The sequence below is a fragment of the Garra rufa genome, chromosome 14 (assembly GCF_049309525.1).
Source record: "Garra rufa chromosome 14, GarRuf1.0, whole genome shotgun sequence".
Classification (NCBI taxonomy): Eukaryota; Metazoa; Chordata; class Actinopteri; order Cypriniformes; family Cyprinidae; genus Garra; species Garra rufa.
The window spans coordinates 15,371,714-15,391,649 of NC_133374.1; the positions used below are offsets into that span (position 1 = coordinate 15,371,714).

Consider the following 19,936-nt stretch of genomic DNA (forward strand, 5'->3'; position numbering starts at 1 on the left):
AATTGGCAGACAGGCGTAAAAGTGGCTCGGCGCACGGTTTGAAGGAACGCAGTCGACAGAGCGTGAGCCAATCAGTCATGCCTCTCCACCCAATCAGACGTGTTTGATTCTGATTAGCACTCGGCTAAAGAAACCAACTTAGCCTGAAAAAACAGCTCTCTGCATCTCATTGCTGTTTAATGTGTGTGAATTGCGCCATGGTTGTTGGGAGCAGGCTCTGAGTTTAAAACGAGAGCTACGTGAGACTGCGTCTCCAGACTTTTAAACAGCTCGTGGTCGTAGTTGTCAGCTCGAAGAAGTCGTACTCGAGGCTGGCATTGTGAAATTCAGATCCAGTGAGCTTGATTTTCATTTGAACACTGAAAGCTTGGGTTATGCTGTGTTTTGGAGAGGAATGTGATTAGGTAAGGTCTTGGCCCACTGGACCAAGTTTATTAGGCCAGCGTAGTTATTTTAGCACCCTCCCGCCGCCCACGGCTAGCGTCTTAAGCTGATGGCGCAGTTGCACTCTTTTGTGACGGATGGAGTCGCTCCATGGTTGCGTTGTGACAGAAGTGAGAAAGCCATTGAGACAGAGCACTGACATTTAAGGATGACCTTTTCCGAGAACCTCATCATCTATTACCCAACTGATCTCCATTGCGCAGCACAATTTATACACCCCTGCTGTGCATACATTTGCTGCTAGGCGGAGGATGAGATGTGTTTGCGTGCCGACTGTCAGTCAGTTAACTCCTGCGCAAACCTGCCGGCAAGGGTACGGTGAAAGTCAGAGGCTCCGCTCTGACAGACGAGCTGTCGCACTCCATTCTGCTGGATACTCTGGTGAAATGGTGATGCCGCAGACGGCTCTTACAGATCATCTTCATCACTGCATAATCTCCGTCAGTCACCCGAGGGCTGTTGCACTTCCTCCACCTGCTTGATGCAATACTTTAAGTCTCAACCTAGGGGTCACGACTCTGTGTGGCTCACCAGAGATGCAGATGAGTCAAAGAAATATGAATAAGTTATAATATAAAATAATAAAAACTTAAACACTGTAAAAAAAACTGTAATTTTATTACAAGTTAAAAGAACACTTTTCTATTTAATTATATTATAAAATGTTTTTTCTAGTCTTCGGTGTCACTTAATCTTTCAGAAATCATTCTAATATGCTGATCTCCAAAAACATTCTTAATATTATCACTCTTAATAACAGTTGTCCTGCTTAATATGTTTGTGGAAACTGTAATAGATTTCGTTTCAGACTTATTTAAAAGTTCAAAAGAACATAACTTATTTAAAATAGGAATCTTGGTAACACTTTAGAATAGGTAACACTTATTCACTATTAACTATGACTTTTTAGCATGCATGTTACTAGAATATTGGCCATTTATTAGCAGTAATTAAGCACATATTAATACCTTATTCTACATGACCTTAGTCTACATCCCTAATCCTACCCAATACCTAAACCTAACAACTAGCTTACTAACTATTAATAAGCAGCAGATTAGGAATTTATTGAGGGAAAAGTCGTAGTTAATAGTTAATAGGTGTTACCGGGAAAAGGGTTACCGGAATCTTTTATACAATTATAAATGTCATTTTTGATCAGTTTAGTACATGACCTTGAATAAAAGTATTATTATGACCCCTATAGTGAACCTATAGTGAAATTGGTGGCCAAAATGATTAGAACACTAGTATTTTCTACAGTTATTTCTATCTTTTGCTATACTGTGTCAGTAGAAAATATGTTTACATTTCTAAACATTCATTTTGCCATTAATTTTAATAATCCAGTAAGTTTTTTGTTTGCACAAGGAGTCTGACAACAGCCAGTGCTCCACACAGAGATCTGATCTCATCATCATCCAGTCTGTCTGGAATGACATGAAGAAACAGAACAAACTGAGACAGACTAAATCCAGAAGAACTGTGGCAATGCATCCAAGATGCTTCAAGAAACCTACCTGCAAAGCTATAGTACTGTTAAAAGTTTAAGGTAAAAGCGCTGTAAAATGAGAATGCTGAAAAATAATGTCATAAATAGATTTTCTTTATCTTTAACTTCTATTAACTAAATTAAATCAACATTTGGGGTGACCAGCCTTTGTGTTTAAAGCATCTTTTGCCCTAGGTGCACTTGTGGATAGTTTTTCAACGAGCTTTGCAGGTAGGTCTCTTGAAGGATCTTGGAGACGTTGCCACAGTTCTTCTGGATTTAGTCTCAGTTTGTTCTGTTTCTTCATGTCATTCCAGACAGATTGGATGATGATGAGATCAGAATCCTTGTGGAAATAAAAATCTCACTGGATTATTGCAATTAATGGCAAAATTACCTCATATTTCCTACACATTACAGCAAAAGACAGAAATAACTGGCTTTAAACCATTTTTAGCTGGGAAAAATACTAGTGTTCTAATAATTTTGGCCACCACTGTAGTTATTTTTGAAAACTAAATATGACGCATTTAGAATCCTCAAGTGCGCAAATTAAGTTTGTTTTGTTTGTGGATAGAGGTTTCAATAATTTTGAAACCAAAAAAAAAATGGGTTATGAGCCAAAGAAGATTGAGAACCCCTGATTTAAAGCCTGATACTCCAAAGATCTGAATCATCCAGAGCAGCTTCTTTTTATGATTATTTATTGGCAGTAGTGTAATAAAATGACACATACTTTAGCTTGGCTAAATGGTGTGTGTAATTTGAATGGTTTTCGTTGGTTACTGACTGGGCCTCTCGGTGTCAGTTTGGCCCATGAAACAGATCATCACTTGATAGCGATTGATCATTATGCTTCAGTTAAGAAGACTGATCAGCAGATTTTTTTATGGTCTGGGAACATGTTCATTACGAGCTACTTTTCAAATTGGTTTAGCGTTTTAAACTGATTATGATTGTTAAACATGCATAAATTAACTTTTGGATATTACAGCATGTTTAATTTCATGTTAAAGCCGATACATGCTGCGGAAGCTGATGAAATGGCATGTATCTGCACTCCAGATTTCATCTAGCACTTGAAAGTGAAATGATAGCTTTTCATTTGTATACTCTATCAACGATCATAAAAACACCCACAGACCAACCCTGTTGATGTGTTGGTGTATAGTAGGATGCTGGGCCAATGGTCATGCTTCTGTTGTTTCTCTCTTGTTTGGTTTGGTCCTGCTGAAAGCCACTGTGTGTAAGTCAGAGACAGCACCAGTTGACTTCCTCTCTCCACACTGTCCTCTGGTCACACTCCAGCGGAAGGTTTGTCCCTGCTCCTGTACTTCCCCTCTTCCCTTCATATTTCTCTTTCAATCTCATTCTGTCTCCTCTTATTCATATATTCTTTATCTTGGGTTTCAGTGTTATTTTTATACCATTTTTCTTTTTCCGATCTGTTTATCATATAGTGCAACCTGCAGTGCTGAAAGGGATAGTTCATAAAAAAGATTCTGTTATTTACTCACCCTCATGTTATTTAAAATATGACTTTCTTCTTTCAGATGAATACAAAAAGGAAAAATTCACTCTTTGTCCATTCAGTTGCAGCGTATGGGGACTGAAGCTTTCAAAAACTCCATAAACGTAGCATAAAAGTAATACAAAAAAAGAGACTGCATTTTATGTTATTATTACACTCTATAAAATGCTGGGTTAAGAACAACCCAGCACTGGGTGAAATATGGACAAACCCAGCGATTGAGTTGTTTTCACCCAGCTATTGAGTTAAATTTTTGACCCAACCTTCTGGGTAGTTTTTTTAACCCAACTATTGGTTAAAAATTACTATACTGTATTTCTTATTTAAAATGAACCCAAAATAGGTTGGAAATTAATGTTTATTACACTGTAAAAGCTGGGTTAAAAACAACCCAGCGCTTGGTGAAATAAGGACAAACCCAGATATTAAGTTGTTTTGACCCAGCTGTTGAGGTAAATGTTTAACCCAACCTTCTGGGTAGTTTTATTTAACTCAACTTTCGGTTAAAAATGACTATATTTCTTGCTTAAAATTAACCCTAAATAAGTTGGAAATGAATGTTTATTACACTCTAAAAATGCTGGGTTAAAAACAACCCAGCGCTGGGTAAAAATATGGACAAACCCAGCGAATGAGTTGTTTTAACCCAGCTGTTGAGTTAAAACTTAACTATTGCTGAAACATTACTATATTTCTTTGTTAAAATGAACCCAAAATAGGTAGGAAATTAACACTGATTCATATGTTCAATAAACAAGCATTTATTAATAAATTAAATAAATAACAATTCAATTATATATATTTTTTAAATGTTCACTTTTTGATTATTTCTGATGCCTTTAGTAATTTTTAATTTACAACCTATTGTGGGTTCATTTTAATCCAGCCATGTAGTAATTTTTTAATAAAAGTTGATTAAATAAAACTACCCATAAGGTTAGGTTAAACCTCTGGGTCAAACCAAGCCAGTTTAACCCAATTTAACCCAGCATTTTTTAGAGTGTGTATATGTACTTTTATAGTTTTATATAAGTATTTAGCTTTCATTTTTATATTTTCAATTTGTTTCTTTTTAGCTTTTTTTTTATTTAGCTATTTATTTATTATTTGTTGCTTTAACGTGAACTTTTTTTCAGTTTCTCTTTTTTTTTTTATCTAACATATTTTTTTTTAAAATATACATTTTAGCTTTGTTTCAGTTAACAAAAATGTTTTCATAGTTTCAGTTGTAGTTAACGATAATAATCCTGGTTTTGTGAATGAATCATACATTTGAATTGGATATTTTTTATGAAATTGGTTTATCCAATTCATCCATCCACAAAATGATTCATTCACAATCCAGTCAAACTAAATTTGTGATCCTTTTATAGTGCTTTTCCATCCTTTTTTTAAAGCATAAACACTCCAATCCCCATTCACCGTCTTGGAAACAACATGAGGGAAAGTAAATGAAGAAAAAGTGTCGTTTTGACTAAACTAATCCTTTAACACTTGTCAATACGTCATTCTTTATTCCACCCACCTTATTTGTTCTTGCCTTTTTCATTCCGGTCTTTTTCTAAATCTCTGGCATTTCTCTCTGCTTCTTTTTTCTCGACCCTATATGTGTCTGTTAGTTGACTGCATGCCTCTCTAGTGGTTCTGGTAGAAACTGTAGATCTAGATTTGAGTAGGTGGTCATGTCTATTAACTTTGTATTTGGAAAGAATGCATTATGTCTATCGTCTTTTGTCTCCTGATGCTGACGATTTGTTTTTACATGTTTTGGATTGAATGTATTTTTCTCGTTTATACCCCTTCAACTTGAAGAGGAGGAGGTGTGTAAAACAATATCTGACTTATTGAGATCTCCTGCAGCATGTGTCAGAAAGACCCGGGTGTTTATAGAATGACATTCTGGCAGTGCCGCCCCACTTTCTCTTAGCTCTTTGGCAAACGGAGAGAGATGACTCACAGGAGATGCAGAAGTTATCTGACACTGCACATCTCGCAAAAGCACATTCTAGCACTGGAGACCTGACAACCTCAGCGCCTCGGCTCACCTGGGTCGGGGACAAAGGGCCACCGGTGTCCCTGGGGCGAGACTTGTCCCTCCAACTTCTTTCAGGCTCTGCCATCGCTTCCCTCCCTCCATCTGTTCTGCTTTCCTGCTACAGAGAGGTTAAAGTACGGCGCGTGTGCGCTCGCGTGTGAGTTAGAGAAACGGGCGGCACAGAAAACCTGTGTCACTCTCCATTAGCTGTCGTATCCTGACAGACAGGCCCCGGACTGCAGCTGTGTCTGCCTCGTTCGCTGTGGTGTCCGCAGGTGCAATCTAGGCCAGGCCGTCTCTACGGTGCCAGCCGCCCATGCTGCAAATATGAAACGCACTTCATACTTGTCTGTCACGCTCCTGATGAAGATAGATGTATGTTTTCAACATCTCGCGGCTAGCTGTCCGCTTTTCCACCTATGCGCAATGGTGTGAGCGCTAGTCACGTTTGCGTAGCTTAAATATTAAACCATTACCTGTAGACAATTTATGCCTTCTTCAACTAGAAAGGATGTGTTGTAATGATAATTACTCAACGATACGACTAGAGAAGACCATCTCTGAATGGAGAGCGATGCTTTGTGGAGCAAATTGTAATTCTTTAAAGATGACATGGGTGGAAATGAGGTAGCTAATTGTGGACGTTCGGAAATTTCGAAGCTAATTCAGAGGCGCATTTGACAAGTTTATTGACACCTAGGTGTTTTAGAGAGGAAGAGTGCTACTGGCTTTATTCAAGTGGAGAGAGATTGAGAGACGGAGAGATAAAACATAATGTCTCTGAGTATGGAATTGCAGGGTCAGTGCTTTTTATAGAACGCCAGTCTGTGTTTTTGTTCGAGTGTACGGATTCCCTCTCTGCGACTGACATTTCTGCCTGGAGTAGATGATTGTGTGAAATGCTATTTCCAAGGCAGGCCGCAGTCCTTGAGCTTTTTTTTTTTTTATATAAAAAGTGTTTGAAAGTCACATTGCGAAATGTCAGCTTTTCCATCGTCCCCCCATGAAAAGACTCTGTAAATGGCAGTATTTCGCTAACATCAGCAGGCTAATTGTGGTAATAGACTGCTGACAGGTCAGGTGTGAGCCGTTCTGACTGCATTGAGCCTGATCCAAGCGGAGAAAGAGGGGTTTTTTTTCACCTTCTTCAGTAGCGACCAACTGTACACGATGTTAAATTGCAATGCAAACACATTTTAGTTTTACCAAGACTTTTCTGCTAGACGAACAGATTTTTTTTTGTCTGTGTCTCCGTGAAACACAGAACTCATCTCAGTGGAATCTTTTGTTTTTACCAAAAGGGCCTCAGTAAAGGTGGTCATTGATTTGATTTAATGAATTGCTCCTAAGATGTAAATGAAGCAGAAAACAAGGGGTTAGCAGACAAAAACATAACTCTTATTTTGCCTTTATACTTTGTATAGATTTAGCTCTTTTGTTTTGTGAATGTTTCATTTTTTTTTTTTTTAGTTGCTTTTTGTGTTTTTAAGCAAAAAACAAAGAGGATGGCAAAAACTTTTTTTGCCTTATACTTTAGATTTAATTGTTTTGTGAATTTTTTTATTTAGTTTTTTTATTTGTTTTGCTTTTTTTGTTTTTTGTATGTTTTTGCTTTTTGTTTAGCGTTTTTGTTTTGGTTTTGTTTGTGTTTTTTATAATTGTGTTTTTTTGTTTGTGTTTTCTTAATACTTTGTTCGGATTTAGTAGTTTTGTTTTGTGAATTTTTCATATATTTGTTCGTTTTGATTTAGTTTTTTTGCTTTTTGTTTAGCATTTTTGTTTTGGTTGTTTTTTTTTTATAGCAGAAAACAAGGGGTTAGCTGACAAAAACAACTTTTCTGCCTTAATACTTTGTTTGGATTTAGTTGTTTTGTTATGTGAATTTTTCTTTTATTTGTTTATTTAGTTTTTTGCTTTTTATTTAGTTTATTTAATGTTTTTGCTTTTAGTTTAGCATCTTTGTTTTGTTTGTTTTAAAGCAGAAAATGAGGGGTTAGCAGGGTTTATACTTTGGATTTAGATGTTTTTTTTTTTTAATTTAGATTGTCTTTGCTTTTTGTTTAGCATTTTTGTTTTGGTTTGTGTTTTTTAATTTAATTTTGCATTTTGTAGATTTCTTTCTTGTTTTTGTTATTTTTATTCCAAATTGTGTTGTTTTTGTTGTGTTTTGCTGTTTGTATTCTTTTTATGCTCTTTATTTGATTTTATTTTTTTGTGTTTTGCATGTTTTTTAGTTTGTTTTTATTGTGTTGGTGTACTGCAGTATGATGCTGATGTGGCTGTAGATGACAATGTCAGATGTTGACAAATAAAGTCTGTCACATTCTATGAATAGCATTGCAAACATAGATGTATCTTCTTCCTATCCAGTGCTTCGGCACTGCATTTTCCCTACAGCCTTACAAATCAATACAAGCAGGCCTATGGATGATTTGCCCAAAAAACATGTTAGCCAAGTAGATGTTCGTGTACGGGGAAAGATGACTGCCTGAGGCGCTGTAGTACCATCCTGAGGGCTAGCATTCACAGTTACTGTCCATTTTGACAAATAAGGAGTAATTCAGGACAGGAAGTCTCAGTTTGATATGCGATGTGTTTAACCAGAAATAAGCCACCTTACATTTTATTGCTGTCAAGGTCTTATTCCTTAGTGTTAAACCGACTGTATAATTACTTTAAAAAAGCTGTTAATTGATTTTATTGAACTTGACCAATCTTGGCCATGTCTTAATAATACTCTGGCAGTTGACTGATGCAGTCCTGACTTTAATGCGACTAGAAAAAAAGACTATCCGCCACCGTGTTGATGCATGTAGCGGTGACAAATTGCCGCTCTCTGTTCATTAAACAGCTGATAAAAGGGCCTCTTATTTACGTATTTATGTATCTGTTTCTTGATGCTGCTCTGACAGATATTATGTATAATAACACAAAGCTGCAATGCTGGAGGAGGGGGGGGGGGGGTAAAAAGCAACCAGTGCTTTCATCTCAGCAACAGCTCTGAAGCACCCAGATGGGCTTCGTAATGGTGCGGTTGACAACCTTCCAGAGTGCATCCATTCTGAGCTCGCTCCCACGTCGGCCCCCCGTCCCTCCCCTTGCTGGGGGGTCCGGGCTCAGTGCAGATGTTGCCCAGACAAAGGCACATCTGGATGACCTACTCCCAGCTGTTCAGACACGACCTCGGAGTGTGTTCACAGGCCTCGGTGCGGCTCGCAGAGGTGGAATGATGAATAGACGAGGTGCTGTCGTACGCCCACCGCGAACGAAAGCTTCACGTTTCTATACCGCTATTCATCAAGTCGGAGGAAGTGAGTTTACGCATCTATCACCTGTCAACGATGTACGCGCTCCCCCCAAACCTGCCATTATGGAGTAATTAGATTTCTCTTTGAGCGAAGGGGAGAGGCCCGTGGTGCACAACACAGTTCGGTATTTGTTTTGTGGAAGGAAGGAGAGAAGATATTAAGCTTTTTGTGCAGTTTGACTGTGGGGTTGCATTTAAAGAAAGTGTTCGTGGCGCCTATTAATGGAAGGACACACATAGGCGCACACAAAACTCACACCCTGTGTCCTCGCTTCATCCCGGAGTTATTCACAGAGGCATAAAACATTCCGAGTGCTATTCTCCGTCTGATTGGCAGCGTACAATGCCGTGGAACATCACGGAGGAGCCATTATTGTGGCAACTTTTGATGTTTAAAAACGGCAGTGTTTAATTTAGCTCCACTTTTTTTCCCTCACTTCCACTTGGTCAAAGTGAATCATTTGCATGCGCTCAGAGAGAGAATTAGCCGGCGAAGGTAATCAAGCAGCCCTATTCCGCCAGATGGCTTTCTCTATAGACAGTAAATGGGCACTTTTAACTGCGTTTTATTCTGTGTTTCTGCTTCAGATAGCACTGTCATTGGACGTGATCTACCTGGATAATAAACGTAATTTCTGCAGGCCGTTATTAGATAAGACCTTTCCTGCCACCGCATTAAAACGAACAGCTTTTCAGGTCTAATTTTCTATGTCAGTGCAAACAAAGAAACCAGGTGTGTTTGTTGTACGTGCGGTAATGTCGTATTTTGCGTCCCGCCGTTCCCGCTCCACGGAAATTAGGCGGAATATTTATGCAGATTGCGGCAGGACCCGGCCATTGTGGAGCCTTAGACAAAAAGGACGTCTGCACGCCCCCCCTTTCCTTGCGGGGCCATGCCGCACGCGCCTGTAAAAGGTCTTCATTTGTTTGTTGTTAAAGATCTAATTAGGAGGATGAGGGGAAACAGGACGGGATGGCAGCTTGTCTAATTAAGAGGCGCGTCCAGGGTTCCCTTTGAACCTCAAGGACGCCCATCTATTAGAGAGGCCCATCAAAAATGGATTCAGCCTAAGTGCATTTTTGGTTGCTTTCCTTAAATGATTAAAGATGTGCGCGCTGGAGTGGGCTTTCCCCTCCTCTCCGGGAAGCCGAAACACTTGAAGATTCTGAGCATACCTCAGGCATTTCCTCCGTTTTTGCGCAGTTAGCGGGAGAGAGCTTGAACGTCGGGATGCATCTGTGATTTATTCTCGTTTGGGAGTGTAGGTACTGGCAGGACCGGGATTTTCATGCTCGTTTCTGTTTACTGTTTGTAAGCATCTTTCCAGTGCTTGTGCCTATGAATTTCTCCGGTCTGTTTTGGCAGTCTGTGAAAAAAAGCAGGAATTTACAACACGCGTTTTATTTAGCTTTTTCTTGGAAAGACGCCTGAGAAAGGTACACTGCGTAGCCAAAAATATGTGGACTGCAAACACCACACCTGTATGTGCTTGTTGAACATTTAATTACAAAACGATTGTCAGTGCCTTCCTGACAGCTTCTGCTACTCTGGTTGCAGGGATTTGATTTCTCAGAGGCCTTCAATAGGAGTTCAGGTTTGGGATTTTGTGTAAGCCAGTCAATTTCCTCCACACCAGAGCCCTTAAAACTACATCCTTGTGGACTTGTGGCTTTGGTGCACCTCATTCTACTTTATATGTTTTTGTAAGGAGATTTCAGTTTCATTCATTTAGTCAGGTTTACTGATTTTAATTTAATTTGACCAGTGCCTAATTAAACTAATTATTCCTACATTTTATGTGTTCATTTTACGCATAAATATTTAACAAAAGCAATCTTGGAAAGCGGTCCTTGTGAAGGTTCTTTTAAGGTTTATAAGATTTAGTGAGTTGTTGCGGAAAGAGTATATTTACAGTATGAATTTCTGACCAATGATAAAGAAAAAAAAATGCTCATGAACACTTTAGTTTGACATTTACACTGGTGTTAGGGTCCAATGAAATCTGTTTTAATTTTTTTTTACAAATTCCATTTACATTTCTTTCCAAATGACAGTTTTTTTTCTTTTTCTTTTTTTTTTAGACTGGTTAGTGGTTAAAATATAATAGTAATATTTAATTGAAATCATGAAACTCACAATTTAACAGCAATTAATTCAAAGTTTAACAAAATGTAAATTTTTAAGGCCCTATAAAATACTAAATTTTTATTTTTACAAAATTCTATTTTCCATAGATTTTCTGGATTCTATTTTATTGGTTTAATAAAATTTGAATTTGAAAAAAAAAAATATTAGTATTTTATTTATTTATTTATTTTCCCCAGAAATACTTTGTGTATTTACATTTTTCTGGTAATTTTTTTTTTCTGGTAAATGTTCCTTAAAAAAATAATGTTTTAATAATTTTATTAGTAGTAGCAGTAGTATCTTTACCTTAAGTAATATATTTCTGTCACAGTTTCTTCAAGTTAAACCAAACTTTTATTTTGACTGGTTGCTGTGAAGACCTTTAAGTTTCTGTTTGTATATGAGATGGTGATGAAAATGCTCATGAAGCAACTCTCAGAGCAGTTCTAGAGATTGTTTGTGTGTTGATGTACTCATATTGAGCCGTTAGAGGCTGAAAACACTGTGAACGTCACACACGCTTCAATATGTGTGAAGTAAACGAAACCGCATGTCTGCGCTATTAATTCAACCAGAGACACACAGAATATGCAGGATTTATATTTAGATGGTATTTTTGCAGTTTAATATTTACAGACACTAGTCCATATCGCGTTTTGATTTAAGTTTACTGACCTACTTTTGATTGAATCATCCAAAATTTGGCAAATTTCATGACATCAAGCGAGCGTTAGAGTAAATTCCATTTGGATTCTGCGATTGCGTCCATGTTTTCCGCATTGGTCCCGATACTGGTACTTTAGGCCATGTAGTGTATAAGCAATACTATCAAATTTCTAGGTATACTTTAATAAATGTGTTTGGTGACTAAAAATAAAGTTGTTTTTCCACTAGAGCAGACGCAAGGTTTAGGCTGAGGTGAGCAGTCAGCAGACTAGAGATGGATAATTAATGAGTGATTGGAGAAGGTCAGAGCAGCACAGCTACAACCTGTGAGAGAGTCAACTTTCTTTCTCTTTTCTTTTATTTATATTTCTTTATCACTCCCTCAACTCTTCTAAAATGTAGACTGGCATAGACCTCATTTGTTCTGCTGTGTATATCTGAGATCCTCTGAAACTAATTAAAGCACAGGAAAAGGAAGAAGAATTGAATGTAGTACCTCACCAAGGCTGCTCTAATGAGCCGCTCTCTGGGCTGATAGGTTGGCTGATATAATACTCTAGCAGAGGGGCTTTATTGACTATTTATAAACAGTTAGCACAGGTACACTGGAGTTCTGTGAGTTCCTTCCGTCTCTCTCTTTAACACCTCCCCTCAAGTTCACAGTTCCACGTCTGTAACGACAGCAGGCAGTGCAGGATGGGGTCAGCTTAATTACACCCCATCAGCTATGGATAATTTTCAGGTCGTCTTCTCAGCTACAAGGTTGCATCATCTCATATTTGTCTGCTTTTCACAGAAAGAGAGCGATAGATTTGAGTTTGGATATGTAATAGTTGTTTTTCATATTTCGTATACAAGCATCGTTTCAAGAATTAGGAGATTCTTTTATTTATAGATTAATTTGTGTACAGTGATCCCAAAAAGTATTTTGAAGCTGAAGCCACTCTTAAATGTATGTCTGAATCTCATTGCATTAGTTAAAACATATCAAACAAAGTGGCATTCAAAAGATTTTTGTTGTTGTCATTTTGAACTTTATTAAAACCTCACAAAGATTAATAAATAAATATATGTTGACCCTACTAAACCAGTCATAAGTAGCATGGGTATATTTGTAATATGCATTGCTAAGAACTTGATTTGGACAACTGTAAAGGTTTTTTTTTTTTTTTTTTTTTTTTTTTGCACCCTCAGGTTACAGATTTTCAAATAGTTGTATCTCGGCCAAATATTGTCCTATCCAAACAAACTTATTTATTCAGCTTTCATATGATGTATAAATCTCAATTTGAATAAAATTGACCCTTATGACTGGTTTTGTGGTCCAGGGTCACAAAAAATATAGCATTTTGTATTATATAATGTAATGACATTTGTGCATTTTTTGAGTGACTGAATTTAATATTTAAAAGCATACTTTTACTAATAATATTTGTACAACAGATTGACACAAGTACTCACAAAAATAAAATATTCTAGAAACCAAATGTTCTAAATTTCATAAAATGATCAAATTATTCAGCACATGCTTTGTAGTTTGGTTAACATTGTAAACCAAATAACAAGAATACCAGACAGTAGTATTCTAGTTATTTCCCTACTTGATGTATTTGTGAATGCTGATTCCAAATTAGCATTTCAAATGATGAGCGTTCCTTTCTCAGAGCATCTATTAAGGTCAGTCAGTTTTATGTAATCATCAAACTAAAGTTTTTTTTCTGTTAGTTTATTTGATCTGTAGTGTGTCAGTATCTCAGTCTGTGGCAAACCCAAGTATTTATAGTAGTATAGTGTAAAGTGGTGGCCAGTAAGTCTTCACACACTCACCGTCACATTCACACACACACACACACACACACACACACACACACACACACACGCACACACAGTGTCACACAGAGGGGAAACAGCAAGATGTGGCTTTACAAACTCACCATCTATCTTCCCAGTGCACGCTGCATTGTAAAACCATGCAAGTCAGATATTAAGCATTGCCTCATAACATTACTATGCAAAGTCCTATTTCCCCCAATGATGGAGTCCCACCCCTCCTCCTCCTCCCTTCCTCCTCCTCCCCTGTACTGTATCTCCCAGGCTTCCCCGATTACGGTTTCTATTCCTCGCCAAGCGACCAACGGGGGCCCCCCTTCTCCTTTGCGGACTATGGCTCCCTGGGCCCCCAGGCGGCTCAGCTGCTCCAAAGCGAGCATGCCACATCAGCCTGCAACTCCCCTCTCCAGCACCTGGCCAGCCCGGATCAGTATAAGAGCCCAGGTGTGTACCCGCCTCTCCTTCATTCAATGATTGATTTGATTCATGCGGTTTATTCATCACCCTGCCATTCATTAAAACAAGAGAGAATAAGAGCGAGAGGGGGACAGATGAGAAGGGAAGTGAGGGATTTGTGCATCCTTGCAGTTTGCTGCATGCTGAATTGTGGTAGCATTATCATTTCGCCTGTGAATTGGAGGAAGTGTATATACGTGAGTTTGTATACGTGGCCGCTAATACGTATGTACTGTTGAGATATATCCCATTTGGCTGCGGTCACAGTCCCTGTGCAATTAACCGGGAGATGCGACGTACGCGTTCATGCTTGCCAGTTCATATCTCATGCAGTACATACTCAGACACGTATATATGTATTACACACCCATCGGCTCCATACCGCTCAACTGTCAGTCTGCTGGCATGTGATAAATGATATCCAAACATCCGACGTCATGTACATGAGTATAAAGTGACAAGCCATTTGTTGCAAGTTGATTGTATCGCTTAGGTGCCGCATTTGGACAAAGTATCACATATTGAGATGTATTGTTAATGCATCCCCTTTTTTTTCAGTATGCATTCTGTTTTGTTCAAAATGTATATAGACACTTAAAGGGATAGTTCACCCCAAAATGGAATTCTGTCAATAATTACTCCGCCATAACACCGGCATGTTGTTCCAACCCCATAAGACCTCCGTTCATCTTCACAAAAGTGAAGATATTTCTGTTGAAATCCAAGAGCTTTCTGACCCTGCATAGACAGCAATGCATCTACGTTCAAGGCCCGAAAAGGTAGTAAGAACATCGATAAAATAGTCCATGCGACAGCAGTGGTTAAACCTTAATTTTATGAAGCCACAAGAATACAAAAGTGCACAAAAAGTATTCTAATAGCTTTGTAAAATTAAGGTTGAACCATTGATGTCACATGGACTATTTTAACAGTGTCCGTACTATCTTTCTGGGCCTTGCTTTTAATGCAGGGTCAGAAAGCTCTTGGATTTTATCAGAAATATCTTAATTTGTGTTCTAAAGATGAACAAAGGTCTTACAGGTTTGAAACGACATGAGGTTCACCCATAAATGAAAATTAGCCCATTATTTACTCACCCTCCAGGCATTCTAGGTGTATTTGACTTCCTTCTTTTAGACTAGGGCTGCACGATAAATCGAAAATGAAGTCGCAAAAAGCAAAAGCTGTGATTGTCGTGCACATCTTGTCAGGGAAGCACAGTTCTGTGATCAGTAGTAAAGCTCCAACCGAAGGCAAGAGGGTGCTCTCATTCTCGAGCGGAATCTCCAAATACGCCCCGAAGAAGAAACCCAGGAAATCACGGTTGCTGCAGCTGAATGAACAGAATATATAACTTCTTTCATTGATTCAACGTGACTAAAAAACACAACTACAAAATTATATGGTTTATCTGAGTTGTTCTTATTATAATTTTCCCTAAAATAAAGTATATAATAATGCAATTCCTTTATCACTGCTTAGAATACTATGAAATATGTTGCATGCCTTATTCTGTGTAAGAAGCCACATCATCTCACAGAAGGATTTATTTCAAACACTCGACTGAAAGTCAGTTTGCAGTAAAAACATGTTATTAAATGTGGTATTTTCACATGCTTTCAGATGTTGCAGCATTTACTAAACAGAGCTGTAGTTCACTAAGAAGCTACGCAAACACCCACAATGGCTTCTATTTCATTATCGCACGAATAAATCTTCTGCGATAATGAACGCAATATCGCGTAGCTTGTCAGTGAACTACAGCTCTGTGTTGTAAATGCTACTCTATCTAAAAGCAAGTGCTGGAGATTTACTACTGATTACAGAACCGGCTTTACTGACAAAATGCGTGTGACAGTTACCTTCGATTAATTGTGTAGCCCTATTTCAGATGAATCCAATCTGACTTATATTAAAAATTATCCTGGCATTTGCAAGCTTTAGAATGGCATGGGGTGGGTGTTTCTGTTCATCAGTCCAAAACAAGTCTAATAAAGTGCAAAAAGTGCCTCACACAGCTTTGGGGGGTGAATAAAGGCCTCCTGTAGTGAATCGATGCATTTTTGTAAAAAAAAAAAAAAAAATCCATATTTAAAACATAATAATCACTTTAATCTAGCTTACAACAACTAGTTGTACAAGGAAACAGGGCAGATGGCATAGGACATCGGCGTTGCGCCTACACCACTCAGAAGTAAGTGCGCAGTGGAGAGATTAAAACAAAACAACAGTCACGAATCAGAAGTACAAAATGAGGATTTGTAAAAAAAAAAAAAAATGTCAGAGGATTTCGATATAAGCCAAGTGGAGACTGGTTTTCCTTTGTTAAAGTGAGGAAACTTTGCTTCCTTTGCTCCTGTAAACAAAAGTTAGTTTTCACGAAACTCTCAGGTGCATACACAACGCCGATTTCATGTTATCCGTCCTGAAGGGCTTCCGTGTACAACCAGTTGGCGCAAGCTAGATTAAAGTCATTATTAAATTTTAAATATGGATATTTTTCTTACAAAAATGCATCAATTCACTACAGGAGGTATTTATTCAGTCCCCGGAGCTGTGTGAGGCACTTTTTATTATGGATGGATGCACTTTATTGGACTTGTTTTTGATTGATAAAGAGAAACACCCACCCATGCCATTCTAAAGCTTGTAAGTGCCAGGATAATTTTTAATATAACTCAGATTGGATTTGTCTAAAAGAAGGAAGTCAAATACACCTAGGATACCTGGAGGGTGAGTAAATAATGGGCTAATTTTCATTTTTGAGTGAACTATCCCTTTAAGTCACACTTTAAAATAAATAAATGTTATTGCAATACATACAAAATGACAAACCAAGTGGCATTCATTGTAAACAAGGATAGCCCAAGCAAACCTTTATCACAAAATGTTCCATAAAAATGTTGTCAAATGTTAGTTAAAGTTTCATAGAAATTTCAGATGTAGCTAGAAAAAAAATCCCTTGGTTTGATGTTTTGTTATCTAATGCAAATAAATTTTAAGGCATTTTAAATGTGGCTTAAGTGTTCAAATACTTTTTGTGGCCACTGGATATAGAATTACATACACTAAATATAGCTGCAAGCAGCGATGAAGGGCACAAGCCAACGGCGCAATCGCTACCCTGGTGCCATCAGGAAAACAATGCACAGCGGGGACATGGATTTACAGTAGTGCTCTGGCAGTCTGGATTTAAGGGTTACAGCAATGAAAGGGTTACTATATAAGCTCAACACAAAGACAAACACACACACACACACACACACACACAGGGTAACATACGATTAAAAAATATTAATGAATGCTGTAAAAATAAATTGTTCATTGTTAGTTCATGTTAGTTTATGCATGAACTAATGTTAACAAAAGATACCCTATTTTAAATTGTTACTGACACTTTTTATGACCATTTTTACAACTATTTTTAAATATTATTTTAATGACCTATAAGCATTTGTGAGATAATTATATTAGTAAATATTAAGTTATTTCATGTATTTGTTTCATATTCTAATTCATTTGACTGAGTAGTAAATGGTCAGACTCCAAATATCTTATCTTATCAGTGAGAGACAAATAAAACATTTCATGATTTTTCTTTAAAAATAAAAAAAATGATTTTAATGCTCTTTAACCATTTATATAATAATTATGTAAAAGTATTCTGACAGTACAGAACATCACAACTGATTCAATGCATTAGTGTCATTCTTATACACTGAGAATGAGCAGAATAAGGAGGTAAAAATATTCCTTATCATACCTCGTATTACAGTCTTCATCTCTCACTCTCACATCTGGATACTTTTAATGTTTTTGGGGCCTCTGAGCATGATACAATTTTGATACCAGGCGTATTTCCTAAGAATGATTTGTTATTCATGTATAAAAAGATTTGAAGAGTTAGAATAATGCACTTTAAAGATGTATGAAAATTACTGTTATTTTTTTTTACTGTGACTTTAAAAAATCACCACATCAACATCGTTCAAGATATCCCAAATTTGCTCACAATTTAGCACCTTGAGTATATTGACATCATGTTGAGAAAGTTTGGTGTGAACTGTGTCATTTTTATACAAGGAGTATAAATTTATTTACAGTCTGATTTTTCCAAAAATCCACATTCAAATAAAAATAGCCAACTTCCTGTTTATTATAGGTAATGAGTGTAAATTAGAAAGTTGTCCGGCTTGATGAGACCAATATATGTACTGAGTTTGTTGACTGTAGGCAAAACTAACCCCCCAAATTTTGTCAAAAGGTGGAGCTATAGAGTGCCTCCTCCACACCCATTTATGAGCTTTTGCCAGTGTGTAACTATCATTAATAGTGATGTGTGTGTTAAGTTTCATGAAATTCTATGCAAAAAAAGTACCCCAAAAACAAATGAAAGTAATTTTAAACTTTGACACATTGCCATGGCAACAGTATATAACATATCAATGACCCCTTCACAGATTCTCATTGGCTGTGTTTTGACATGATTCTGATGAAGTTTGAAGCAAATCGGGTAAAAACAACCATGTGATTTCAAAGCATTTTTAAAAGAGACACACTTCCTGCTGCCAGTTGGTGGCGCTATAACTTTGACTCCTAATAGTCACATCTATGTGATCAGCATCATACAACGAACAAACTTCTGAAGTTTGATCGAAATCAGACAAAGTATGCAAAAGTTATTAGACACTTCCTGTTTCCAATTTCTCGCCATAATTTCAATGCCTCGCCAAGGACAAACCGTTCGAGATATCAAAAATCCCCTCACAATTTTTCATCCCTAATGTCTGTAGATCATGTTGACCGAGTTTGGTGGCAATCGGGTAAAAAATGACAAGTATATCAAATTCCAGAGCTTGTTTTTTACACAAAACTCCCTGTTGGGATGAACTAATGACATGAAGGGCGAAAGTTGTTCAGCTCGATGAGTTCTATATGTGTACCGAGTTTCAGATGTGTATGTGCAAGTATGTGTGATATATGGCCCATCAAAATTTCAGGGGGCGCTGTAAAGTCCCCTTGCCACGCCCGTATACCAGTCTCTGCCCGGCCCTAATGGCCGCAGATTCCAATGTGCCAATTTTCAAGAGTTTTTGAGCATGTTAAGGGCAAGATAATAACAAGAATAATCCTAAGGAAAACAATAGGGCACTTCGCCCCTTTGGGCTTGTGCCCTAATAAATGAAAATAGGAAGAGTGTGTAGCATGGATGAAAAATGTCTTGTTTTGACAGCACATTTGAAGGGAAGAATTTTGCTCTTCCCAAACTCTTGGCATATTTTTTAATGCTTCATGGTAGTGCACCACTGAACTGACGGTCGGCCCTCTTAAAAACAGGAGTGCTCTACTTTATATTCAGTAGCCTGTAGTTCAAAGGAAGGAGGTTTTGAGATCTTGGCAATAAACAAGACACGTCTTAGCAAAAAAAGAAGTAAGTGCCGTCAAGAGCCATGATAATGACTAATAAACTGTCTTGCAGACACTGAGGCATGTGTGGATTAGGCATCCACGCCAGCAACCAGACTGGTTTCTGGTTCAGATCCCAGTTAGGGAATGCCAAGGAATGTTGATGGTATTGGCAGTTGCCGATTATAATGTTCTCTACTTTTCTTTCAACCATGGGAGCGATATACTTAACCTCCATGATGTGTTCTTTTTTTTTCCTTTAAATGAAAGTTTAAATGATTGCATGCTCATAATAGGAGTTTTCAAAATAAATCCATCATAGTTGGTAAATGTGTATGAATTCGTTTCACATCAGTATTGAGCTACAAAAACAATTTCCTGATCTGTTAATGAGCACATCCCCATTGATGGCTTCTGGAGATATAAAAGACAGCGAATCAACACGTCTTATTAGCGCTGGTCTATTGGGAATACAGAAGCCAGTCATAGCTCAGGACGTGATGCTAACCAGGGCTGTCACTTACAGTGTGCTGGTTTCCCCCTCTTATTTTAGAAGCGTTTGATTCGTGACAAGGGAAAAGCTGATTTGAGTGTGTAAGCTTTGATCCAGATCAGCTTCAAGACGGAAGTTAACACTTAGG

General features: G+C 37.7%; 1 protein-coding gene across 7 annotated transcripts in view; it reads left to right on the forward strand.

Annotated features, from left to right (window-relative positions):
* Nucleotides 1-19,936, forward strand: part of msi2b (musashi RNA-binding protein 2b) — a 299,604-nt gene that overhangs the window by 262,352 nt on the left and 17,316 nt on the right. For 4 of the 7 annotated variants that reach the window (XM_073817253.1, XM_073817254.1, XM_073817255.1 and 1 more), the window contains one exon: nt 13,698-13,877. The exons of the other annotated variants lie outside the window; for them this stretch is intronic. In XM_073817253.1, the coding sequence (XP_073673354.1) occupies nt 13,698-13,877 (180 nt within the window). The remainder of the gene's footprint in view (nt 1-13,697; nt 13,878-19,936) is intronic. 7 annotated transcript variants of the gene reach the window in all.